At 54.4% G+C, this 25,560-nt stretch overlaps 1 protein-coding gene across 1 annotated transcript; it reads right to left on the reverse strand.

Annotated features, from left to right (window-relative positions):
• Nucleotides 1-811: 811 nt before the first annotated feature.
• Nucleotides 812-25,560, reverse strand: SUPT16H (SPT16 homolog, facilitates chromatin remodeling subunit). The gene is made up of 24 exons (XM_075489551.1): nt 25,382-25,560; nt 21,158-21,310; nt 19,831-19,977; nt 19,582-19,733; nt 19,236-19,408; nt 19,040-19,130; nt 18,877-18,950; nt 15,519-15,631; nt 15,365-15,430; nt 15,109-15,204; nt 14,892-15,007; nt 14,593-14,746; nt 9,645-9,772; nt 9,414-9,549; nt 9,197-9,323; nt 8,989-9,107; nt 8,727-8,852; nt 8,490-8,602; nt 4,506-4,581; nt 4,238-4,407; nt 4,037-4,166; nt 2,807-2,936; nt 1,196-1,273; nt 812-1,113 (listed from the first exon to the last, which is right to left on the reverse strand). Exons 1-24 carry the CDS (start codon nt 25,514-25,516, stop codon nt 992-994), a joined length of 2,925 nt encoding a protein of 974 aa, XP_075345666.1. The 5' UTR covers nt 25,517-25,560; the 3' UTR covers nt 812-991.

A 25,560-nucleotide genomic window follows, 5' to 3' on the forward strand; every position in this document is an offset into this window, starting at 1 on the left:
GGAGAACCCCAGAATTTCAGAGAAGAACCTCAAATTTTGGATGAGAACCCCGAAATTTTGAAGCACCTCCAAGTTTTCAAGAAGAATCCCCCAAATTTTGAACACGACCCCCCAAATTTTGAAGGAGAACCCTAAAATTTTGAGGAGAATCCCAAAATTTTGAAGGAGAACCTCACAATTTTGGAGAAGAACCCCCAAATTTTAAGGAGAACCCCAAAATTTTGGAGCAGAACCCCAAATTTAGGAGCAGAACCCCCAAATTTTGAAGGAGAACCCCAAAACTTTGAAGGAGAATCCCAAAATTTTGGAGAAGAACCCCAAAACTTTGAGGAGAACCCCCAAATTTTGAGAAGAACCCCCAAATTTTGATAAAGAACCTCAAAATTTTGAAGGAGAACCCCCAAATTTTGAGAACCCCCCCAATTTTGAAAAAGAACCCCAAAATTTTAAGGAGAACCCCCAAATTTTGAAGAAGAACCCCCAAATTTTAAGGAGAACCCCCAAAATGTGAGGAGAAGTCCAAAATTTTAAGGAGAACCCCCAAATTTTGAAGGAGAAGCCCCAAATTTTGAGGAGAAGCCCCAAATTTTCAGGAGAACCCCCAAAATTTTCAGGAGAACCCCCAAATTTTGAGGAGAACCCCCAAATTTTGAAAAAGACCCCCTAAATTTTGAAAAAGACCCCCCAAATTTTAAGCAGAACCCCCAAATTTGGAAGGCAAACCCCCAAAATTTCAGGAGAACCCCCAAATTTTAAAGGAGAACCCCAAATTTTCAGGAGAAGCCCCCAAATTTTCAGGAGAACCCCCAAATTTTGAGGAGAAGCCCCAAATTTTGAAAAAGAACCCCCAAATTTTCAGGAGAACCCCCAAAATTTTCAGGAGAACCCCCAAATTTTGAGGAGAAGCCCCACTTTTGAGGGGAAACACCTCCAAATTTTTCTCGGGGGACCCCAAAAATGTCTCGGGGTGGGGTGGGGGTGGGGGGGTCCCCTACTTCCTCTTCTTTTTGGGGGGCCCCGGGTTGCGGGGGTGGGCGCCCCGGCCGGCGGGAGCCTTCCTCTTCCGGCTGCGGCCGTGCTCCTCCTCCTCCTCGTACTGACTCTCCCGGTCGGCTGCGGCGAGGAGAAGACAGGGGGGGTCAGGGAGGTCTCCCCCAAATTTTTTGGGGGGTCCCCCCCCCCACCTTGGACTCACCTTTTCGGGCTTCTTCTTCCAGCTCGTCCCAGTCTTTGCCGCTCTCTTCCTCGCTGCCCAGGGACTCCTTGGAATATTCTAGAAGATGGCGGAGAAGGGATCTCCCAGGGGTTGTGGTGGGACTCCATGGGGACGTTGGGTGGGATCTCCAAGGGGGTGGGGGGGGCTTCTATGGGGATGGGGTGGTCTCCAAAGGGAGGGGGGTTGGTATCTCCCAAGGGTTGTGGTGGGACTCCATGGGGACGTGGTGGCTTCCATGGGGACGTGGTGGCCTCCATGGCGATGTGGTGGGCTTCCATGGGGATGTGGTGGGCTTCCATGGAGACGTGGTGGCCTCCATGGGGAGGTGGTGGCTTCCATGGAGATGTGGTGGCCTCCATGGGGACGTGACACCCTTCTTGGGGACATGGTGGCCACCAAGGGGATGTGGTGGTCTCCAAAAAGAGGTGGTTGGTATCTCCCAAGGGTTGTGGTGGCCTCCATGGGGAGGTGGTGGCCTCCATGGGGACATGACACCCTTCTTGGGGACATGGTGGCCTCCAAGGGGAGGTGGTGGTCTCCAAGAGGAGGTGGTTGGTATCTCCAAGGGGTTGTGGTGGGACTCCATGGGGACGTTGGGTGGGATCTCCAAGGGGGTGGGGGGGTGGGGGGTCCATGGGGACGTGGTGGCCTCCATGGGGACGTGGTGGCCTCCATGGCGATGTGGTGGGCTTCCATGGGGACGTGGTGGCCTCCATGGGGACATGACACCCTTCTTGGGGACATGGTGGCCTCCAAGGGGAGGTGGTGGCCTCCAAGAAGAGGTGGTTGGTATCTCCCAAGGGTTGTGGTGGGACTCCATGGGGATGTGGTGGCCTCCATGGGGACGTGACACCCTTCTTGGGGACGTGGTGGCCTCCAAGGGGATGTGGTGGCCTCCAAGGAGAGGTGGTTGGTATCTCCCAGGGGTTGTGGTGGGACTCCATGGGGACGTGGTGGCCTCCATGGGGACATGGTGGCCTCCATGGCGATGTGGTGGGCTTGCATGGGGATGTGGTGGCCTCTATGGGGATGTGACACCCTTCTTGGGGACATGGTGGCCACCAAGGGGATGTGGTGGCCTCCAAGAAGAGGTGGTTGGTATCTCCCAGGGGTTGTGGTGGGATTCCATGGGGACGTGGTGGCCTCCATGGCGATGTGACACTCTCCAGAGGGACATGACACCTTCCTTGGGGACATGGTGGCCTCCAAGGGGAAGTGGTCAGGATCTCCAAGGGGTTGTGGTGGGACTCCATGGAGATGTGGTGGCCTCCACAGGGACATGGTGGCCTCCACGGGGACATGCTTGTTATCTCCAAGGGGTTGTGGTGGGCCTCCGTGGGGACCTAGTGGCCTCCAAGGCAACGTGGTGGCCTCCAAGGGGACGTGACACCTTTCCTGGGGACGTGGTGGCCTCCAAGAGGACATGGTTGGTATCTCCCAGGGGTTTTGGTGGGCCTCCATGGGGACGTGGTGGCCTCTTGAGGGATGGGCCACCCTCCTTGGGGACACCGCGTCCTCCTTGAGGCCACAACGTCCTCCTTGGGGCCATGCCACCACCCTTGGGGACATCCCACCCCCCCGCCCCCGCACCTGACTCCTCGGCCTCGGAGGAATAATCTTCATCGCTGTCCTCCTCCTCCTCCTCGTAGTCCTCCTCCGAAGGGTTGAAGGTCTCGTCCTCCATCTCCGACTCGGACTCGCCCACCTCCGCGTCACTGCCCTGGGGACAACCAGGAGGAGGCGGTGGAGACACCAAGGGTGGGGACACCAAGGGGTGGGGACAAGCTGGAGGTGGGGACAACCTGGAGAACCTATGGGTGGGGACATCAAAGGTGGGGACACCAAGGGTGGGGACAACCTGGAGGTGGGGACAACCTGGAGAACCTGGAGACGGGGACACAAATGGGTGGGGACAACCTGGAGAACCTGGGGGTGGGGACATCAAAGGTGAGGACAACCTGGAGGTGGGGACCACCTGGAGAACCTGGGAGTGGGGACAACCTGGAGATGGGGATACCAAGGGGTGGGGACAACCTGGAGAACCTGGAGGTGGGGACACCAAGGGGTGGGGACAACCTGGAGGTGGGGACACCAAAGGTGGGGACAACCTGGAGAACCTGGAGGTGGGGACACCAAGGGTGGGGACAACCTGGGGGTGGGGACAACATGGAGAACCTAGGGGTGGGGAGATCAAGGGTGGGGACAACCTGGAGGTGGGGACAACCTGGAGAACCTGGGGGTGGGGACATCAAAGGTGAGGACAACCTGGAGGTGGGGACCACCTGGAGAACCTGGGAGTGGGGACAACCTGGAGATGGGGATACCAAGGGGTGGGGACAACCTGGAGAACCTGGAGGTGGGGACACCAAGGGGTGGGGACAAGCTGGAGGTGGGGACACCAAAAGTGGGGACAACCTGGAGAACCTGGAGATGGGGACACCAAGGGGTGGGGACAACCTGGAGGTGGGGACACCAAAGGTGGGGACAACCTGGAGAACCTGGAGGGGGGGACACCAAAGATGGGGACAACCTGGAGAACCTGGAGGTGGGGACACCAAGGGTGGGGACAACCTGGAGAACCTGGGAGTGGGGACAACCTGGAGATGGGGACACCAAAGGTGGGGACAACCTGGAGAACCTGGAGGTGGGGACACCAAGGGGTGGGGACAACCTGGAGAACCTGGGAGTGGGGACAACCTGGAGATGGGGATACCAAGGGGTGGGGACAACCTGGAGAACCTGGAGATGGGGACACCAAGGGGTGGGGACAACCTGGAGGTGGGGACACCAAGGGGTGGGGACAACCCCCAAGCGTGGTACCTCGCCCTCGGGCTCCAGGAAGGACCATCCCCCCTGCTCGAAGAAGCCCTCGGGGTCATCCACGATGGTCTTCATGATCTTGGTCCAGTTGAGGGACTGGACGCCCTCCGTGTACTTGAGGTCGCAAGAGCTGGAGGAGGAAGAGGAGGGTGAGTGGGCGGGGCGGGCGGGGCGGGCGGGGCGGGAAGGGGCGGAGCCTACTTGAGCCACTCCTTGATTGGGTCAAGGGAGGCGACGGGGATGGCGTTGATCATGGTGACCTTCTTGCTGTAGTCCTTGTAGACGATGACCATGTCGAAGTTCTTCAGGTGGAACTGGACCCGCTCGAAGTGGATCAGCTCCACCTCGTCCAAGGTCACCACGAAAGGGGGCTGGGGTGGGGTGGGAGGAGAAGACATCAGTGGGGCAGCCCCCCAAGTTCTGGTGGTCACCCCCTCCCCCCCAAAATCACCACCCTACCTCAACTTACCCACTCGGTGCAGTTGACCAAGGCGCTGCTGGTGGGTTGGAGAAGGCAGGTGCTGCGGTACGGGGCGCCGTTGAAGCTGCCGGGGGACACACACCCCAAAAAATCCATGAGACACCCCAAAAAACCACGAAGAGACCCCAAAAACCGTGAGGAGACCCCAAAGAACCGTGAAGAGACCCCAAAAAAAGTGAAGAGACCCCAAAAAACCATGAGGAGACCCCCAAAAACCGTGAGGAGACCCCAAAGAACCGTGAAGAGACCCCAAAAAAAGTGAAGAGACCCCAAAAAACCATGAGGAGACCCCCAAAAACCGTGAGGAGACCCCAAAAAACCATGAGGAGACCCCCAAAAACTGTGAGGAGACCCCCAAAAACCGTGAGGAGACCCCCAAAAACCGTGAGGAGACCCCAAAGAACCATGAAAAGACCCCAAAGAACCATGAAGAGACCCCAAAAAACCATAAGAAGACCCCAAAAAACCATGATGAGACCCCAAAAAACGGTGAGGAGACCCCAAAAAACGGTGAGGAGACCCCAAAGAACCATGAGGAGACCCCAAAAAAAGTGAAGAGACCCCAAAAAACCATGAGGAGACCCCCAAAAACCATGAAGAGAACCCAAAAAACCATAAGGACACGCCAAAAAACCATGAAGATACCCCCAGAAACCATGAAGAGAACCCAAAGAACCGTGAAGAAACCCCAAAGAACCATGAAGAGACCCCAAAAAACCATAAGGAGACCCCAAAAAACCATGAGGAGACTCCAAAAAACCATGAAGAGACCCCAAAAAACTGTGAAGGGACACCAAAAAAACATGAGGAGACCCCAAAAACTGTGAGGAGACCCCAAAGAACCATGAGGAGACCCCAAAAACCGTGAAGAGACCCCCAAAAACCATGAGGGCACCTCAAAGGAGATGAGGACACCCCAAAAAACACAAAAAAACCCTGAAAAATCATGAGGGCACCTCAAAAAACCATGAGGACACCCCAAAAAACCATGAGGAGACCCCCAAAACCAGGAGGACACCTCAAAAGAGATGAGGACACCCCAAGAAACCATGAGGAGGCCCCAAAAAGCCTCAAGGACACCTCAAAAAAGTATGAGGACACCCCAAAACCATGAAGAGACCCCCAAAATCATGAGGGCACCTCAAAAAACCATGAAGAGACCCCAAAAAAACATGAGGACACCTCAAAGATCGTTGAGGACACCCCAGTAGAACTGAGGAGACCCCAAAAAGAGCTGAGGACACCCCAAAAAACCATGAAGAGACCCCCAAAACCATGAGGGCACCTCAAAAAACCCAGGAGAACACCTCAAAGGAGATGAGGACACCCCAAAACCAAAGAAAACACCTCAAAAAACCATGAGGACGCCTCAAAAATGGTTGAGGACACCCCAATGGAGATGAGGACACCCCAAAAAGAGCTGAGGACACCCCAAAAAGAGCTGAGGAGACCCCAAAAAACCATGAAGAGACCCAAAAAACCATGAGGACACCTCAAAAAAACCATGAGGACACCCCAATACAGCTGAGGACAACCCAGTCGAGATGAGGACACCTCAAAAAGAGCTGAGGACACCCCAGAAAGAGCTGAGGAGACCTCAAAAAGATCTGAGGAGACCTCAAAAAGAGCTGAGGAGACCCCAGAGCTGAGGAGACCCCACAAAGATCTGAGGAGACCTCAAAAGGACCTGAGGAGACCTCAAAAAGAGATGAGGAGACCTCAAAAAGAGCTGAGACCCCAAAAAGAGCTGAGGAGACCCCAGAAAGAGCTGAGGAGACCTCAAAAGGACCTGAGGAGACCTCAAAAAGAGATGAGGCCACCTCAAAAAGAGCTGAGGAGACCCCAAAAAGACCTGAGGAGACCTCAAAAAGACCTGAGGAGACCCCAGAAAGAGCTGAGGAGACCCCAAAAAGACCTGAGGACACCCCAGAAAGAGCTGAGGAGACCCCATAAAGATCTGAGGAGACCTCAAAAAGAGCTGAGGAGACCCCATAAAGATCTGAGGAGACCTCAAAAGGACCTGAGGACACCCCAGAAAGAGCTGAGGAGACCCCATAAAGATCTGAGGAGACCTCAAAAGGACCTGAGGAGACCTCAAAAAGAGCTGAGGCCACCTCAAAAAGACCTGAGGAGACCTCAAAAAGACCTGAGGAGACCTCAAAAAGAGATGAGACCACCTCAAAAAGACCTGAGGAGACCCCAAAAAGACCTGAGGAGACCCCAGAAAGAGCTGAGGAGACCCCAAAAAGACCTGAGGAGACCCCAGAAAGAGCTGAGGAGACCCCAAAAAGACCTGAGGAGACCCCAGAAAGAGCTGAGGAGACCCCATAAAGATCTGAGGAGACCTCAAAAGGACCTGAGGAGACCTCAAAAAGAGCTGAGGCCACCTCAAAAAGACCTGAGGAGACCCCAAAAAGACCTGAGGAGACCTCAAAAAGACCTGAGGACACCTCAAAAAGAGATGAGACCACCTCAAAAACACCTGAGGAGACCCCAAAAAGACCTGAGGACACCCCAGAAAGAGCTGAGGAGACCCCAGAAAGAGCTGAGGAGACCTCAAAAGGACCTGAGGAGACCTCAAAAAGAGCTGAGGCCACCTCAAAAAGACCTGAGGAGACCCCAAAAAGATCTGAGGAGATCTCAAAAGGACCTGAGAAGACCTCAAAAAGAGCTGAGGAGACCTCAAAAGGACCTGAGGAGACCTCAAAAAGAGATGAGGCCACCTCAAAAAGACCTGAGACCTCAAAAAGACCTGAGGAGACCCCAAAAACACCTGAGGAGACCTCATAAAGATCTGAGGAGACCTCAAAAGGACCTGAGGAGACCTCAAAAAGAGATGAGGCCACCTCAAAAAGAGCTGAGGAGACCCCAAAAAGACCTGAGGAGACCCCAAAAAGACCTGAGGAGACCCCAGAAAGAGCTGAGGAGACCCCAAAAAGACCTGAGGACACCCCAGAAAGAGCTGAGGAGACCCCAAAAAGAGCTGAGGAGACCTCAAAAAGAGCTGAGGAGACCCCATAAAGATCTGAGGAGACCTCAAAAGGACCTGAGGACACCCCAGAAAGAGCTGAGGAGACCCCAGAAAGAGCTGAGGAGACCTCAAAAGGACCTGAGGAGACCTCAAAAAGAGCTGAGGCCACCTCAAAAAGACCTGAGACCTCAAAAAGACCTGAGGAGACCCCATAAAGATCTGAGGAGACCTCAAAAGGACCTGAGGAGACCTCAAAAAGAGCTGAGGCCACCTCAAAAAGACCTGAGGAGACCCCATAAAGATCTGAGGAGACCCCAAAAAGACCTGAGGAGACCTCATAAAGATCTGAGGAGACCTCAAAAGGACCTGAGGAGACCTCAAAAAGAGCTGAGGCCACCTCAAAAAGACCTGAGGAGACCCCAAAAAGATCTGAGGAGACCTCAAAAAGAGCTGAGGAGACCTCATAAAGATCTGAGGAGACCTCAAAAGGACCTGAGGAGACCTCAAAAAGAGCTGAGGCCACCTCAAAAAGACCTGAGGAGACCCCAAAAAGACCTGAGGACACCCCAGAAAGAGCTGAGGAGACCCCATAAAGATCTGAGGAGACCTCAAAAGGACCTGAGGAGACCCCAAAAAGACATAAGGAGACCTCAAAAGGACCTGAGGAGACCTCAAAAAGAGATAAGGAGACCTCAAAAAGAGATGAGGCCACCTCAAAAAGACCTGAGGAGACCCCAAAAAGACCTGAGGAGACCTCAAAAAGAGATGAGGAGACCTCAAAAAGACCTGAGGAGACCTCATAAAGATCTGAGGAGACCTCAAAAAGACCTGAGGAGACCCCAAAAAGACCTGAGGAGACCCCATAAAGATCTGAGGAGTCCTCAAAAGGACCTGAGGAGACCCCAAAAAGACCTGAGGAGACCTCAAAAAGACCTGAGGAGACCCCAAAGAAGATGGTGGACCTCCCAAAACCCCCCCCGGTGGGGTTGGTCTCCACTTACCCCAGCTCCCGGAAGGGCACCTCGAACTCCAGCTCCTCCTTGGTGAGCGCCTCCACCTTCTCGATGAAGTTCTTGAAGGCCGTCTTCAGCTTGTGGCGCATCTCCCGTTCCATCTGGGGCGGGAAGGGTTTTTTGGAGGAGGAGAAGAAGAAGAAGAGGTCACCTCCGCGCCGGTACCACCCCAAAAAAGCTTCTTCTCCAAGGACCATTTTCTCCTCGGTCCTCCGTTCCACCGACCTGCTCGGCGTAGAGGTCGTCGCGGTCGTGCATGTGTTGGTGTTTGCCCAAGTCGGTGGTGATCTCCCCGACCTCCGTGTAGAACTGGACGTCCGTGTGACGTTTCTTCCCAAACATGATGGCGTTCTGAAGGCGGGGACGAAAAGGTCGTCACCGGAGAAGGTCCGTCATCTCCTCCCACCAAAAAAAAAACCCCACCCCACCACCGCCACCACGAAACCAAACCAAAAAAGCCACCGCTCATCCCCCACCAGAAGAAGACCTTGAGATGGAAGTGGAGGACGATGATCATCTCCCCGTCGCAAGGTTGGAAGACGGCGTGCTTGATGTTGTTGTAGAGGATGTCCACCTTGTCTCCACGCACCGAGGTGAAGCGGAAACCTGAGGCGGGGGACGATTAGGGGTGACGGGGACAAAGGGAGGACCTCAAACCTTCAGGAGGTCCCATCCGTCCCACCCCAAGTCCATACCGTTGACGTGGGCCTCCAAAGAACCCTGCATCCTCTTCTGGGCGATGTTGGGACGGATGTAGAGGTCCTTCAACTTGGGGTTGCTACGGTTGAGGTTGATGACCAACGAGTCTTGCTTGACGATACCCTGAAGAAGACCAGAAGAAGTTGGGTGGGAGGTCCTCGACTTCTCAAGAGACCAAGGAGACCTCAAAAAAACCTTCTCCTTGGTCCTCACCTCCTTCTCCTTCTCCTCAGCTTCTCGGGTCTTGTAGCGTTTCTGGACCTCCTTGATGATCCGAAAAGCGTTTTGAAGGTTGACCGCCGGCACCGTCTGCTCGCCCGGGGTCTTCATGTTGGACGCACGGTAGGTGCTGATGGTGGAGAAGATGAGAAGAAGAAGTTGAGGGTGACCTCGAGGACCTCACAAAGTCCCCACGCGTCCCCGTCCCCCGAAGCGGTGGCTCACATCTCCTTGACGAAGGTGGCCTCGGGGTTGGGGAAGATGTTGCCCTCGTTGCGTCCCAAGGCGCTGCCCGGGCAGTAGAAGTTGATGCGTAGGTAGGTGTAGTCACCTTCCACCGACATGCTGATGTTCTAGGAGGACAGAAGAAAAGGGTGGCGGGGGGGTGTCACCCCAAAAATGAAGAGGTGGGGGGGGGTGTCACCTCAAAAGTTTGGTGGGGAGAAGGTGGAAGCCCAAAACTACCTCAGGTTGAAGGTGGGGAGGAGGTGGAACCCCAAAAACTACGTTGGGTTGAAGGTGGAAGCCCAAAACTACCTCAGGTTGAAGGTGGGGAGAAGGTGGAACCCCAAAAACTACGTTGGGTTGAAGGTGGAACCCCAAAACTACCTCAGGTTGAAGTTGGGGAGGAGGTGGAACCCCAAAAACTACGTTGGGTTGAAGGTGGAACCCCAAAACTACCTCAGGTTGAAGGTGGGGAGGAGGTGGAACCCCAAAAACTACGTTGGGTTGAAGGTGGAAGCCCAAAACTACCTCAGGTTGAAGTTGGGGAGGAGGTGGAACCCCAAAAACTACGTTGGGTTGAAGGTGGAACCCCAAAACTACCTCAGGTTGAAGATGGGGAGAAGGTGGAACCCCAAAAGCACCTTGGGTGAAGATGGAACCCCAAAACTACCTCAGGTTGAAGTTGGGGAGAAGGTGGAACCCCAAAACCACCTTGGGATGAACATGGGGAGAAGGTGGAACCCCAAAAGCACCTCAGGTTGAAGGTGGGGAGAAGGTGGAACCCCAAAACCACCTTGGGTGAAGGTGGGGAGAAGGTGGAACCCCAAAACCCCACCACTCACCACTGGGGGTCAGGTGGAACCCCAAAACCTCAACACCTCCAAGCTGGGCTCAAGCTGCACCCCAAAATCCGCCCCCCACCTCCCATCCCCAGCTCCCCAGGACCAGCTGAGCTTCTCCTTGTCCCACCACGTCCAGAACCAGGACCTCAGAAGGTCTTAGGGTGTCCTGGGAGGTTTTGGGGTGTCCTGAGATGTTTTTGGGGTGTCCTGAGACCTTTTTGGGGTTTCTTGGGAGGTTTTTGGAGGTTTCTTGGGGGGTTTTGGGGTGTCCTGAGACCTTTTTGGGGTGTCTTGGGAGGTTTTGGGGTGTCCTGAGATCTTTTTGGGGTTTCTTGGGAGGTTTTGAGGGTATCTTAGGAGCTTTTGGGGTTTCCTGGGAGGTTTTGGGGGTTTCTTGGGAGGTTTTGGGGTGCCCTGAGATGTTTTTGGGGTGTCTTGGGAGGTTTTGGGGTGTCCTGAGACCTTTTTGGGGTTTCTTGGGGGGTTTTGGAGGTTTCTTGGGGGGTTTTGGGGTGTCCTGAGATCTTTTTGGGGTGTCTTGGGAGGTTTTGAGGGTATCTTAGGAGCTTTTGGGGTTTCTTGGGAGGTTTTGGGGTGTCCTGAGATGTTTTTGGGGTGTCTTGAGAGGTTTTGGGGCGTGCTGAGACCTTTTGGGGGTTTCTTGGGGGGTTTTGGGGTGTCCTGAGATGTTTTTGGGATGTCTTGGGAGGTTTTGGGGTGTCCTGAGACATTTTTGGGGTTTCTTGGGGGGTTTTGGAGGTTTCTTGGGGGGTTTTGGGGTGTCCTGAAACCTTTTTGGGGTTTCTTGGGAGGTTTTGGGGTGTCCTGAGATGTTTTTGGGGTGTCTTGGGCAGTTTCGGGGTGTCTTGAGACCTTTTGGGGGTTTCTTGGGGGGTTTTGGGGTGTCCTGAGACCTTTTTGGGGTTTCTTGGGAGGTTTTGAGGGTATCTTAGGAGCTTTTGGGGTTTCCTGGGAGGTTTTGGAGGTTTCTTGGGGGGTTTTGGGGTGTCCTGAGATCTTTTTGGGGTGTCTTGGGAGGTTTTGAGGGTATCTTAGGAGCTTTTGGGGTTTCTTGGGAGGTTTTGGGGTGTCCTGAGATGTTTTTGGGGTGTCTTGAGAGGTTTTGGGGTGTCCTGAGACCTTTTTGGGGTTTCTTGGGGGGTTTTGGGGTGTCCTGAGATGTTTTTGGGGTGTCTTGAGAGGTTTTGGGGTGTCCTGAGACCTTTTTGGGGTTTCTTGGGGGGTTTTGGAGGTTTCTTGGGGGGTTTTGGGGTGTCCTGAGACCTTTTTGGGGGGTCTTGGGAGGTTTTGGGGGGTTCTTGAGATGTTTTTGGAGGTTTCTTGGGAGGTTTTGGGGTGTCCTGCGAGGTTTTGGGGGTTCTTGGGAGGTTTTTGGGGTGTCCTGAGATGTTTTTGGGGTGTCTTGAGAGGTTTTGGGGTGTCCTGAGACCTTTTTGGGGTTTCTTGGGAGGTTTTGGGGTGTCCTGAGATGTTTTTGGGGTTTCTTGGGAGGTTTTGGGGTGTCCTGAGATGTTTTTGGGGTGTCTTGAGAGGTTTTGGGGTGTCCTGAGACCTTTTTGGGGTTTCTTGGGGGGTTTTGGAGGTTTCTTGGGGGGTTTTGGGGTTTCTTGGGGGGTTTTTGGAGGTTTCTTGGGGGGTTTTGGGGTGTCCTGAGATCTTTTTGGGGTGTCTTGGGAGGTTTTGAGGGTATCTTAGGAGCTTTTGGGGTTTCTTGGGAGGTTTTGGGGTGTCCTGAGATGTTTTTGGGGTGTCTTGAGAGGTTTTGGGGTGTCCTGAGACCTTTTTGGGGTTTCTTGGGGGGTTTTGGAGGTTTCTTGGGGGGTTTTGGGGTGTCCTGAGACCTTTTTGGGGGGTCTTGGGAGGTTTTGGGGGGTTCTTGAGATGTTTTTGGAGGTTTCTTGGGAGGTTTTGGGGTGTCCTGGGACGTTCTGGGGTTTCTTGGGAGGTTTTTGGGGGGTCTTGAGATGTTTTTGGGGTTTCTGCAAAGGTTTTGGGGGTGTCTTGGGAGGTTTTGAGGGTTTCTTAGGAGATTTTGGGGTTTCCTGAGAGATTTTTGGGGTGTCTTGGCAGGTTTGGGGTTTCTTGGGAGGTTTGGGGTTTCTTGAGACGTTTTTGGGTTTCTTGGGAGGTTTTTGGGGTGTCCTGAGATGTTTTTGGGGTGTCTTGGGAGGTTTTGGGGTTTCTTGAGATGTTTTTGGGGTTTCTAGGAAGGTTTTTGGGGTGTCTTGGGAGGTTTTGAGGGTTTCTTAGGAGTTTTTGGGGTTTCCTGGGAGATTTTTGGGGTGTCTTGGGAGGTTTCTGGGTTTCTTGGGAGGTTTTGGGGTGTCTTGAGACGTTTTTGGGTTTCTTGGGAGGTTTTTGGGGTGTCTCGAGACGTTTTTGGGGTGTCTTGGGAGGTTTTGGGGTTTCTTGAGATGTTTTTGGGGTTTCTGCGAAGGTTTTTGGGGTGTCTTGGGAGGTTTTGAGGGTTTCTTAGGAGTTTTTGGGGTTTCCTGGGAGATTTTTGGGGTGTCTTGGGAGGTTTTTGGGTTTCTTGGGAGGTTTTGGGGTTTCTTGAGACGTTTTTGGGTTTCTTGGGAGGTTTTTGGGGTGTCCTGAGACCTTTTTGGGGTGTCTTGGGAGGTTTTGGGGTTTCTTGAGATGTTTTTGGGGTTTCTAGGAAGGTTTTGGGGTGTCTTGGGAGGTTTTGAGGGTTTCTTAGGAGCTTTGGGGTTTCCTGGGAGATTTTTGGAGTTTCTTGGAGGTTTCTGGGTTTCTTGGGAGGTTTTGGGGTGTCTTGAGACGTTTTTGGGGGGTCTTGGGAAGTTTTTGGGTTTCTTGGGAGGTTTTGGGGGTTTCCTGGGAAGTTTTTTTGGAGGTTTCTGGGGACGTTTTGGGGTTTCTGGGGAGGTTTTGAGGGTTTCTGGGGAGGTTTGGGGGTTTCCTGGAAGGTTTTTGGGGTTTCCTGGGAGGTTTTGGGGTGTCTTGGGAGGTTTTGGGGTTTCTTGAGATGTTTTTGGGGTTTCTGGGAAGGTTTTTGGGCTTTCTTGAGACGTTTTTGGGGTGTCTTGGGAGTTTTTTGGGGTTTCTTGGGAGGTTTTGGGGTGTCTTGGGAGTTTTTTGCGTTTCTTGTGAGGTTTTTGGGTTTCTTGTGAGGTTTTTGGATTTCTTGGGAGGTTTTGGGGGTTTCTTGGGAGGTTTTGGGGTTTCTTGGGAGGTTTTTGGAGTTTCTTGGGAGGTTTTGGGGTGTCTTGGGAGGTTTTGGGGTGTCTTGGGAGGTTTTTGGAGTTTCTTGGGAGGTTTTGGGGGTTTCTTGGGAGGTTTTTGGGTTTCTTGGGAGGTTTTTGGATTTCTTGGGAGGTTTTGGGGGTTTCTTGGGAGGTTTTGGGGTGTCTTGGGAGTTTTTTGGGGTGTCTTGGGAGTTTTTTGGGGTTTCTTGTCAGGTTTTGGGGTGTCTTAGGAGTTTTTTGGGGTTTCTTGGGAGGTTTTGGGGTGTCTTGGGAGGTTTTTGGGGTTTCTTGGGAGGTTTTGGGGGTTTCTTGGGAGTTTTTTGGGGTTTCTTGGGAGGTTTTGGGGTGTCTTGGGAGTTTTTGGGGTGTCTTGGGTGTTTTTGGGGTTTCTTGTGAGGTTTTTGGATTTCTTGGGAGGTTTTGGGGGTTTCTTGGGAGGTTTTGGGGTTTCTTGGGAGGTTTTGGGGTTTATTGTGAGGTTTTTGGATTTCTTGGGAGGTTTTGGGGTGTCTTGGGAGTTTTTTGGAGTTTCTTGGGAGGTTTTGGGGGTTTCTTGGGAGTTTTTTGGGGTTTCTTGGGAGGTTTTGGGGTGTCTTGGGAGTTTTTTGGGGTTTCTTGGGTGTTTTTGGGGTTTCTTGTGAGGTTTTTGGATTTCTTGGGAGGTTTTTTGATTTCTTGGGATGTTTTGGGGATTTCTTGGGAGGTTTTGGGGTTTCTTGGGATGTTTTTGGGATTCTTGAGACGTTTTTGGGGTTTCTTGGGAGGTTTTTGGGTTTCTTGCGAGGTTTTGGGGGTTTCTTGGGAGTTTTTTTGCGTTTCTTGGGCGTTTTTTGGGGTGTCTCGGCCATTTTTTTGGGGGGGGGGGTCCTCCCTCACCTTGATGGTGGCGATGTGGAAGGGGGTGGCGATGCCGAAGACGGGCATGATGACGGTCTCGTACTTCTTATCGATGTAGATCTTCATCTCCCGGATGTGGGGTTCCTTGGGCATCAAAGCCGGGTTCTTGTAGGAGATGTTGGACTTGCGAGCCCTACCAGGAGACGGTGGGGTGGGGGTGATGTACGCGGGAGGGGGGGGTGGTTCCCCCCAAACCAAAATCGAGGCCAAAAAAACCCCCCAAAAAACCCCAAAAAAACCATTTTACCCCCCCCAAAACCACCTCGATTTTGGGTTACTTTTGGATCTGCTGCTCGCCCTTCTGCTCCGTCAACCGCCGGCGGGCCTCTTCGTTGAGTTGAGCCGCCAACTCCTTCTGGTGGGCTCGGCGCTTCTCCTCCGCCGTCAGCTCGTTCTTGAGGACAGAGATGACCTCAGAACCACCCCCCCCACCCCTCCCCCCCCCCCCAAAAAAATAAGATTTTTGGGGTGCTGGAGACGAGGCGGCCAACTCACCCGCGTCCTCTCGGTCAGCAGAGCCGCCCGGGAGCTGCGGCCGAGAAGATCTTCGGCTTCGTCTTTTTCTTCTTCTTCTTCCTCCTCGTCTTCGTTCTTTTTTTGGAGGGCAAAAAAAACCCCAACCCAAAATTGGGGGGGGGGGGTTTGAAAGAAAAAATGGGGTCTAAAATAGCACAAAACGGGGTTCCTGCCCCAAAATCGAGGCTGTCACCCGCTTTTTTTGTCCCCGTCCCCCGCCGCCTCGTGGCCTCACCTTGAGGAAGATGCCGACGTTCTTGACCTTCTTCTTGACGGCGGTGAGGACGGTGGCGGGACCCTCCTGGAGGAGGAAGAGCGTGGGTTGGGGAGGAAGAATTTGGGGGGGGGGGGGGGGACGGGACACGGGGACAGGGACCCTCGTCCCCCACCTCGTCCACCAGGACGGTGTCCCCGATGAACATGGCGTAGGTCCTCTCCTCCGGCTTCTTGCCTTCCTTGTTGGTCAAGTCGGAGAAGCCGACGTTGATGCTGAAGACCATGCCTGGCGGTGGGACGAAGTTGTGGGGTGGTGGGACAAAGTTTTGGGGGGGAAGAGGAGAATTTTGGGGTGGTGGGAGAAGTTTTGGGGTGGTGGGAGAAGCTTTGGGGTGGTGGGACAAAGTTTTTTGGGGGAAGAGGACAGTTTTGGGGTGGTGGGACAAGTTTTGGGGTGGTGGGAGAAGCTTTGGGGGGGAAGAGGACAATTTTGGGGTGGTGGGAGAAGTTTTGGGGTGGTGGGACAAGTTTTGGGGTGGTGAGACAAAGTTTTGGGGTGGTGAGACAAAGTTTTGGGGTGGAAGAGGACAATTTTGGGGTGGTGGGAGAAGCTTTGGGGCGGTGGGACAAAGTTTTGGGGTGGAAGAAGAGAATTTTGGGGTGGTGGGAGAAGTTTTGGGGTGGAAGAGGAGAATTTTGGGGTCGTGGGAGAAGTTTTGGGGTGGTGGGACAAGTTTTGGGGTGATGAGACAAAGTTTTGGGGTGGAAGAGGACAATTTTGGGGTGGTGGGAGAAGCTTTGGGGTGGTGAGACAAAGTTTTGGGGGGGAAGAGGACAATTTTGGGGTGGTGGGAGAAGTTTTGGGGTGGTGGGACAAGTTTTGGGGTGATGGGACAAGTTTTGGGGTGAAAGAGGAGAATTTTGGGGTGGTGGGAGAAGCTTTGGGGTGATGGGACAAAGTTTTTTGGGGGAAGAGGACAGTTTTGGGGTGGTGAGAGAAGTTTTGGGGTGGTGGGACAAGTTTTGGGGGGGAAGAGGAGAATTTTGGGGTGGTGGGACAAGTTTTGGGGTGGTGGGACAAAGTTTTGGGGGGGAAGAGGACAATTTTGGGGTGGTGGGACAAGTTTTGGGGTGGTGAGACAAAGTTTTGGGGTGGTGAGACAAAGTTTTGGGGTGGAAGAGGAGAATTTTGGGGTGGTGGGAGAAGCTTTGGGGCAGTGGGACAAAGTTTTGGGGTGGAAGAGGACAATTTTGGGGTGGTGGGACAAGTTTTGGGTTGATGGGACAAAGTTTTGGGGTGGTGAGACAAAGTTTTGGGGTGGAAGAGGACAATTTTGGGGTGGTGGGAGAAGCTTTGGGGCGGGGGGACAAAGTTTTGGGGGGGAAGAGGACAATTTTGGGGTGGTGAGACAAGTTTTGGGGTAGAAGAGGAGAATTTTGGGGTGGTGGGAGAAGTTTTGGGGTGGTGGGAGAAGCTTTGGGGTGGTGGGACAAAGTTTTTTGGGGGAAGAGGACAGTTTTGGGGTGGTGAGAGAAGTTTTGGGGTGGTGGGACAAGTTTTGGGGGGGAAGAGGAGAATTTTGGGGTGGTGGGAGAAGCTTTGGGGTGGTGGGACAAAGTTTTGGGGGGAAAGAGGACAATTTTGGGGTGGTGGGACAAGTTTTGGGGTGATGGGACAAGTTTTGGGGTGGTGAGACAAAGTTTTGGGGTGGTGAGACAAAGTTTTGGGGTGGAAGAGGACAATTTTGGGGTGGTGGGAGAAGCTTTGGGGCGGTGGGACAAAGTTTTGGGGTGGAAGAGGAGAATTTTGGGGTGGTGGGAGAAGTTTTGGGGTGGAAGAGGAGAATTTTGGGGTCGTGGGAGAAGTTTTGGGGTGGTGGGAGAAGTTTTGGGGTGATGGGACAAAGTTTTGGGGTGGAAGAAGAGAATTTTGGGGTGGTGGGAGAAGCTTTGGGGTGGTGGGACAAAGTTTTGGGGTGGAAGAGGACAATTTTGGGGTGGTGGGAGAAGCTTTGGGGCGCTGGGACAAAGTTTTGGGGTGGAAGAAGAGAATTTTGGGGTGGTGGGAGAAGTTTTGGGGTGGTGGGAGAAGCTTTGGGGTGGTGGGACAAAGTTTTGGGGTGGAAGAGGACAATTTTGGGGTGGTGGGAGAAGCTTTGGGGCGGTGGGACAAAGTTTTGGGGTGGAAGAGGACAATTTTGGGGTGGTGGGAGAAGTTTTGGGGTGGTGGGACAAAGTTTTGGGGGGAAGAGGACAGTTTTGGGGTGGTGGGAGAAGCTTTGGGGCGGTGGGACAAAGTTTTGGGGTGGAAGAAGAGAATTTTGGGGTGGTGGGAGAAGCTTTGGGGTGGTGGGACAAAGTTTTGGGGTGGAAGAGGACAATTTTGGGGTGGTGGGAGAAGCTTTGGGGCGGTGGGACAAAGTTTTGGGGTGGAAGAGGACAATTTTGGGGTGGTGGGAGAAGTTTTGGGGTGGTGGGACAAAGTTTTGGGGGGGAAGAGGACAATTTTGGGGTGGTGGGAGAAGCTTTGGGGCGGTGGGACAAAGTTTTTGGGGGGAAGAGGACAGTTTTGGGGTGGTCAGACAAGTTTTGGGGTGGTGGGACAAGTTTTGGGGTGGAAGAGGACAATTTTGGGGTGGTGGGACAAAGTTTTGGGGTGGAAGAGGACAATTTTGGGGTGGTGGAACAAGTTTTGGGGTGGTGGGAGAAGTTTTGGGGTGGAAGAGGACAATTTTGGGGTGGTGGGACAAAGTTTTGGGGTGGAAGAGGAGAATTTTGGGGTGGTGGGACAAGTTTTGGGGTGGTGGGACAAAGTTTTTGGGGGGAAGAGGACAGTTTTGGGGTGGTGGGAGAAGTTTTGGGGTGGAAGAGGAGAATTTTGGGGTGGTGGGCCACAATTTTGCGGTGGAAGAGGAGAATTTTGGGTGGAGGACAACGTTGGGGTGGAAGCAGGGGACCTCTTTTGGGTGGAGGAGGACCTCATTTGGGTGGAAGAGGACCTCTTTTGGGGTGGTGGGACAAATTTTGGGTGGAGGAGAACACCGTTGGGGTAGAAGAAGGACAATTTTGGGGTGGAATGAGGAGACCTCGTTGGGGTGGAAGAGGACATATTTGGGGGGGAAGAGGACCTCTTTTGGGGAGAAGAGGACCTCGTTGGGGGGGAAGAGGACCTCTTGGGGTGGAAGAGGACCTCGTTGGGGAGAAGAGGACCTCGTTGGGGGGGAAGAGGACCTCTTTTAGGGGGAAGAGGACCTCTTGGGGGTGGAAGAGGACCTCTTGGGGGTGGAAGAGGACCTCTTGGGGGTGGAAGAGGACCTCTTTTGGGGGGAAGAGGACCTCTTGGGGTGGAAGAGGACCTCTTGGGGTGGAAGAGGACCTCTTTTGGGGAGAAGAGGACCTCGTTGGGGGGGAAGAGGACCTCTTTTGGGGGGAAGAGGACCTCTTGGGGGTGGAAGAGGACCTCGTTGGGGTGGAAGAGGACCTCTTTTGGGGGGAAGAGGACCACTTGAGGTGGGATGAAGTGCTCCTCACCCTTCTTCAGCCGGTGTTGGTTCTTGCTGTTGATGACCAAGGAACCCTCCCTGAACTCGATGCCCATGGCGAAGCTGGTGAGATACGGCGAGACGGCCATCAAGAGGTCCTCGACCTCCTCACCCGTGTCCCTCCTCCCCCCCAAAACCCCCCCCATCCTCACCCCAAGTTCTTGGTGATCTTGCTCAACAACTCCGGCTTCTGCTTCTTCACCACGTCCATCACGGCGCCGTAGACGTCGCAGAGCTTGGTTCCTGGAAGCAGAAGGAGATGTCACCACCAACCGTCATCGTCCACCTCGCGGCGGCGGCCTCTCGAGGAGGTCCACCCCCTGGTAGAACTTCAAGGCTGGTCCTCACCGTGTCGCATCTCCTTCAACATCTCCTCCTGGAGCTGAAGGAGGAAGGCGTAGTGGTCCTGCATCTCCTGAGGTGGGTCCACCATCAAGGTCCTCACCAGGTTGGAGCAGTAGGACTTGTAACGGATGCCCATGGCGCAGGTGATGGCCCCGAAGTGCATGTGGTTCTTGTCGCTACGCGTCGGGGCGGACACGTCAACTTGGGGGGGATGTCCCACCACCACCACCACCACCCCGTGGGGACAAATCAGGGTGGAGAAAAGTCCCACGTCCCCCTCCCACCGGTGGATTTTTGAGGAGAAAACTCCTTTTTCTTGGACTTCTTGGAGAATTGTCCCCCACCCCACCTGACGACGCTGAACTTGAGGTTGTAGTTGCCCCCGCTCTGGATGATGGGGGGGTAACACATCTCCACCGCCGAGGGGTCGGCCCCCGCCAGATACTTCTTCTCCTCGATGGCCTTCTCCACCGACTCGGCCAATTTGCTGTGCCGGACTTTCTGGGGGTGATGACATCGTTATGACATCACCTGACCTCAAGGGTGGCTTTGTTTTAGGACCCCGCCCTCCCCTCCCCCCCAAAGCGATCTCCCTGACCTCATCGGCGTCGACGATCTCCATCACCCGTTCCTTGAAGAACTTGGTGAAGACCTCGGAGGTGATGGCGGCCGCTTTGCGCATCAAGTTGAGTTCCCCGTCTTCTTTGGCCGCCATGGTGTAGGCCACCACGGCGCTGATGTCCACCTACGAGGGACAACGTCGGGGAGGTCAACGTCGGGGACGCCAACGCTGGGGGGGACACCAAGGTTGGGGGGGACAACAATGTTGGGGGGACACCAACGTTGTGGGGACACCAACGTTGTGAGGGACACCAACGTTGTGAGGGACACCAACGATGGAGGAACACCAACGATGGAGGGACACCAACGATGGAGGGACACCAACGTTGGTGGGGACACCAATGTTGGGGGGACACCAACGTTGTGAGGGACACCAACACTGGGGGGGACACCAACGATGGAGGGACACCAACGTTATGAGGGACACCAATGTTGGGGGGACACCAACGCTGGGGACACCAACGTTGGTGGGGACACCAATGATGGAGGGACACCAACGTTATGAGGGACATCAACGTTGGGAGGGACACCAACGCTGGGGGGACACCAACGTTGTGAGGGACACCAACACTGGTGGGGACACCAACGATGGAGGGACACCAACGTTATGAGGGACACCAACGTTATGAGGGACACCAACGCTGGGGGACACCAACGCTGGGGGGACACCAACATTATGAGGGACACCAACGTTGGAGGGACACCAACGCTGGGGGGACACCAACGCTGGGGGGACACCAACGTCATGGGGGACACCAACGTTGTGGGGACACCAACGTTGTGAGGGACACCAACGCTGGGGGGACACCAACGTTGGTGGGGACACCAACACTGGGGGGGACACCAACGTTATGAGGGACACCAACGCTGGGGGACACCAACGTGGGAGGGACACCAATGATGGAGGGACACCAACGTTGTGGGGACACCAACGTTGTGAGGGACACCAACGTTGTGAGGGACACCAACGATGGGGGGGACACCAACGTTGTGGGGGACACCAACGATGGAGGAACACCAACGATGGAGGGACACCAACGATGGAGGGACACCAACGCTGGGGGGGACACCAACGTTATGAGGGACATCAACGTTGGGGGGGACACCAACGTTGTGAGGAACACCAACGATGGAGGGACACCAACGATGGAGGGACACCAACGTTGTGGGGACACCAACGTTGTGGGGACACCAACGTTGTGAGGGACACCACCGTTGGAGGGACACCAACGCTGGGGGGACACCACCGTTGTTGGGGACAACATCAAGGTGGCCCCGCAGGGGACGGTGGCACCTCCGCGGACCTTCTCGAAGCCCTCCTTGCTGAGACAGTCGTTCCAGCTCTTCATGAAGTCCCCGGGGAACTTGTCCTTGCTGAAGACCCCGATGCGCTTCCCGCCCTTGCTGGCCTTCAGGGCTTCGATCATCTTCTCAAAGTTGGCTTTGTTGCTCTCGTTCTGGGGCAAAACGGGGCAAAAATGGGTGCTCGGCCCCCGCCACGGGGTGGGTGACCCTCCGTCTCCACCTTCATCCCAGCTCCACCTCCACCTTCATCCCAGCTCCACCACCACATTCATCCTATCTCCACCTTCATCCCAGCTCCACCTCCACCTTCATCCCAGCTCCACCTTCATCCCAGCTCCACCTCCACCTTCATCCCAGCTCCATCTCCACCTTCATCCCAGCTCCATCTCCACCTTCATCCCAGCTCCACCTCCACCTTCATCCCATCTCCACCTTCATCCCAGCTCCATCTCCGCCTTCATCCCAGCTCCACCTCCACCTTCATCCCAGCTCCACCTTCATCCCAGCTCCACCTCCACCTTCATCCCATCTCCACCTTCATCCCAGCTCCATCTCCACCTTCATCCCACCTCCATCTCCATCCCACCTCCACCTTCATCCCACCTCCATCTCCATCCCACCTCCATCTCCACCTTCATCCCATCTCCACGTCAACCTTCATTCCATCTGCACCTCCATCCCACCTCCACCTCCACCTCCATCCCATCTCCACCTCCACCTCCACCCTCACCTTCATCCCACCTCCACCTTCATCCCACCTCCACCTTCATCCCACCTCCACCTCCACCTTCATCCCACCTTCACCTTCATCCCACCTCCACCTTCACCTTCATCCCATCTCCACCTTCATCCCACCTCCACCTTCATCCCATCTCCACCTCCACCCCACCTCCACCTCCACCTTCATCCCACCTCCACCTTCACCCCATCTCCACGTCAACCTTCATTCCATCTCCACCTCCACCCCACCTCCACCTTCATCCCATCTCCACCTCCACCCCACCTCCACCTTCACCTTCATCCCATCTCCATCTCCACCTTCATCCCACCTCCACCTCCACCTTCATCCCACCTCCACCTTCATCCCATCTCCACCTCCACCTTCATCCCATCTCCACCTTCATCCCACCTCCACCTTCATCCCATCTCCATGTCAACCTTCATTCCATCTCCACCTCCACCCCACCTCCACCTCCACCGTCATCCCATCTCCACCTTCATCCCACCTCCACCTCCACCTCCATCTCACCTCCACCTCCACCTTCATGTCCACCTCCACCTTCATGTCCACCTCCACCTCCATCTCCACCTCCACCTCCACCTCACGTCCACCTCCATCTTCACGCCGATTTTCCCAGCTCCACCTCCACCTCCCCTCCACCTTCACCTCCATCTTCATCCCCATCCTCTCATCTTCACCTTCATCTCCATCCTCATCTCCATCTCACGTCCACCTTCATCTCCATCTTCATCCTCGCTTCTCCATTCTAACGGCTCCATCCCACCTTCACCTCCACCTCCCTCTCGTGTCCATCTTCACCTCCACCTCATGTCCACCTCCATCCCCACCTCCACCTTCATCTGCACCTCCATCTCCATTTCTCCATCCCACCTCCACCTTCATCTCCATCTCATGTCCACCTTCGCCTCCCCCTTCATCTCCACCACCATCATCTTCATCTCCGCCTCCGTCCCCACCTCCATCTCATGTCCACCTTCATCTCCACCTCACGTCCACCTTCACCTCCACCTTCATCCCCGTCTCCACTTCTCCATCCCAATTCCTCCATCCCACCTCCACCTTCATCTCCATCTCATGTCCACCTTCACCTCCACCTTCATCTCTAGTTCCATCACCTCCACTTCCATCTCCACCTCATCTCCACCTCATCTCCACCTTCACCCCCATCCTCTCATCTTCATCCTCATCTCCATCTCACGTCCACCTTCATCCCCATCTCCACTTCTCCATCCCACCTTCTCCATCCCACCTCCATCTCCATCTCACGTCCACCTTCATCCCCATCTCCACTTCTCCATCCCACCTTCTCCATCCCACCTCCATCTCCATCTCCACTTCTCCATCCCACCTCCATCTCACGTCCACCTTCACTTCATCTCCATCTCAGCCCCACCTTCATCTCCAGCTCCATCACCTTCACCTTATCTCCACCTCCATCCCCACCACCACCTCACGTCCACCTTCACCTCCACCTTCATCCCCAGCGCCACCTTCACCTTCATCTCCATCTCCACTTCTCCATCCCACCTCCACCTCCTGTCTACCTTCACCTCCACCTTCATCTCCAGCTCCATCACCTTCATCTTCACGTCCACCTCCACCTCACCTCCACCTCATCTCCACCTTCACCTCTACTTTCATCGTCATCTTCATCTCCACCTCCATCCCATGTTCATCTTCACCTCCACCTTAATCTCCATCTCCATCTCATGTCCACCTTCATCCCCATCCTCATCTTCACCTCCATCCCACCGTCCACCTCATCTAGCTTCACCTCCACTTCACCTCCATCTCATCTCCACCTTCATCTCTAGCTTCATCATCTTCACCTCCACTTCCATCTCCACCTCCATCTCCCGTCCACCTTCAGACTCATCTCCAGCTCCATCCCATGTTCATCTTCACCTCCACCTTCACCTCCACCTTCATCTCCATCTCTCTCACCTCCACCTTCATCTCCACCTCCATCTCATGTCCACCTTCACCTCCACCTTCATGTCCACCTCCATCCCATGTTTGTCTTCACCTCCTCTTCATCTCCACCTCCATCTCATCTTCACCTTCACCTCCCCTTCATCTCCATGTCCATCTCATGTCCACCTTCATCTCCATCTCTCACCTCCATCTCATGTTTGTCTTCATCTCCACCTTCATCCCCATCTCTCTCACGTCCACCTTCATCTCCACCTCCATCTCATGTCCACCTTCACCTCCACCTTCATCCCCATCTCTCACGTCCACCTTCATCTCCATCTCCATCTCCACCTCAGGTCCACCTTCACCTCCCCTTCATCTCCATCTCCATCTCATTTCCACCTTCATCTCCAGCTCCATCCCATGTTCATCTTCACCTCCACCTCCATCTCACCTCCACCTTCATCTCCACCTCCATCTCATGTCCACCTTCACCTCCACCTTCATGTCCACCTCCATCCCATGTTTGTCTTCACCTCCCCTTCATCTCCACCTCCATCTCATGTCCACCTTCACCTTCATCTTCATCCCCATCTCTCACCTCCACCTTCATCTCCACCTCGATCTCATGTCCACCTTCACCTCCCCCTCATCTCCATCTCCATCTCATTTCCACCTTCATCTCCACCTCCATCTCACCTCCACCTTCATCTCCATCTCTCTCACCTCCACCTTCATCTCCATCTCCATCTCATGTCCACCTTCACCTTTATCTCCACCTCCATCTCATGTCCACCTTCACCTCCCCTTCATCTCCATCCCCATCTCACGTCCACCTTCATCTCCATCTCTCACCTCCACCTTCATCTCCACCTCCATCTCATGTCCACCTTCACCTTTATCTCCACCTCCATCCCATGTTCACCTTCACCTCCCCTTCATCTCCATCTCCATCTCAGGTCCACCTTCACCTTTATCTCCATCTCCATCTCATGTCCACCTTCACCTCCACCTTCATCTCCACCTCCATCCCATGTTTGTCTTCACCTCCCCTTCATCTCCATCTCCATCTCCATCTCAGGTCCACCTTCACCTCCACCTTCATCTCCACCTCAGGTCCACCTTCACCTCCCCTTCATCTCCATCTCCATCTCATTTCCACCTTCATCTCCAGCTCCATCCCATGTTCATCTTCACCTCCACCTCCATCTCACCTCTACCTTCATCTCCACCTCCATCTCATGTCCACCTTCACCTTCACCTTCATCTACATCTTACCTCCACCTTCATCTCCACCTCCATCCCATGTTTGTCTTCACCTCCACCTTCATCTCCATCTCCATCTCCATCTCAGGTCCACCTTCACCTCCACCTTCATCTCCTCCTTCATCTCCAGCTCCATTCCATGTTCATCTTCACCTCCACCTCCATCTCCATCTCACCTCCACCTTCATCTCTAGCTCCATCATCTCCATCTCCCGTCCACCTTCATCCCCACCTCCACCTCATCTCCACCTCCATCCCCACCCCAACCTCCGCCCCGAGGACCCCACGGGAAGGTCCTCACCTTCTCCCGGACGAGGAGGGTGATGGCGGGGACGCCGTTGGCGCTCTCCCCGCCTTTGCTGTGGGCCACCTGCTTGAGGAACTCCACCTTCTTCTTGCTGGCCATGAAGAGGATCTTCTCCTCGCAGAACACCATGATGGTGTCCGTCAGCTCGTAGCCGAACAGCCACGTCTGGGGTG

This window comes from Mycteria americana, unplaced genomic scaffold, assembly GCF_035582795.1.
Source record: "Mycteria americana isolate JAX WOST 10 ecotype Jacksonville Zoo and Gardens unplaced genomic scaffold, USCA_MyAme_1.0 Scaffold_194, whole genome shotgun sequence".
NCBI lineage: Eukaryota > Metazoa > Chordata > Aves > Ciconiiformes > Ciconiidae > Mycteria > Mycteria americana.

Excerpts from the sequence above, each read along its gene's own strand:
- SUPT16H (XM_075489551.1), bottom strand. The coding sequence starts at position 25,516 with ATGGTGTTCTGCGAGGAGAAGATCCTCTTCATGGCCAGCAAGAAGAAG. Across the intron at positions 19,734-19,830 it reads AGATCGTCGACGCCGATGAG|AAAGTCCGGCACAGCAAATT; the intron begins GTCAGGGAGATC and ends CATCACCCCCAG. Across the intron at positions 1,274-2,806 it reads CTCCGAGGCCGAGGAGTCAG|AATATTCCAAGGAGTCCCTG; the intron begins GTGCGGGGGCGG and ends GCCATCTTCTAG.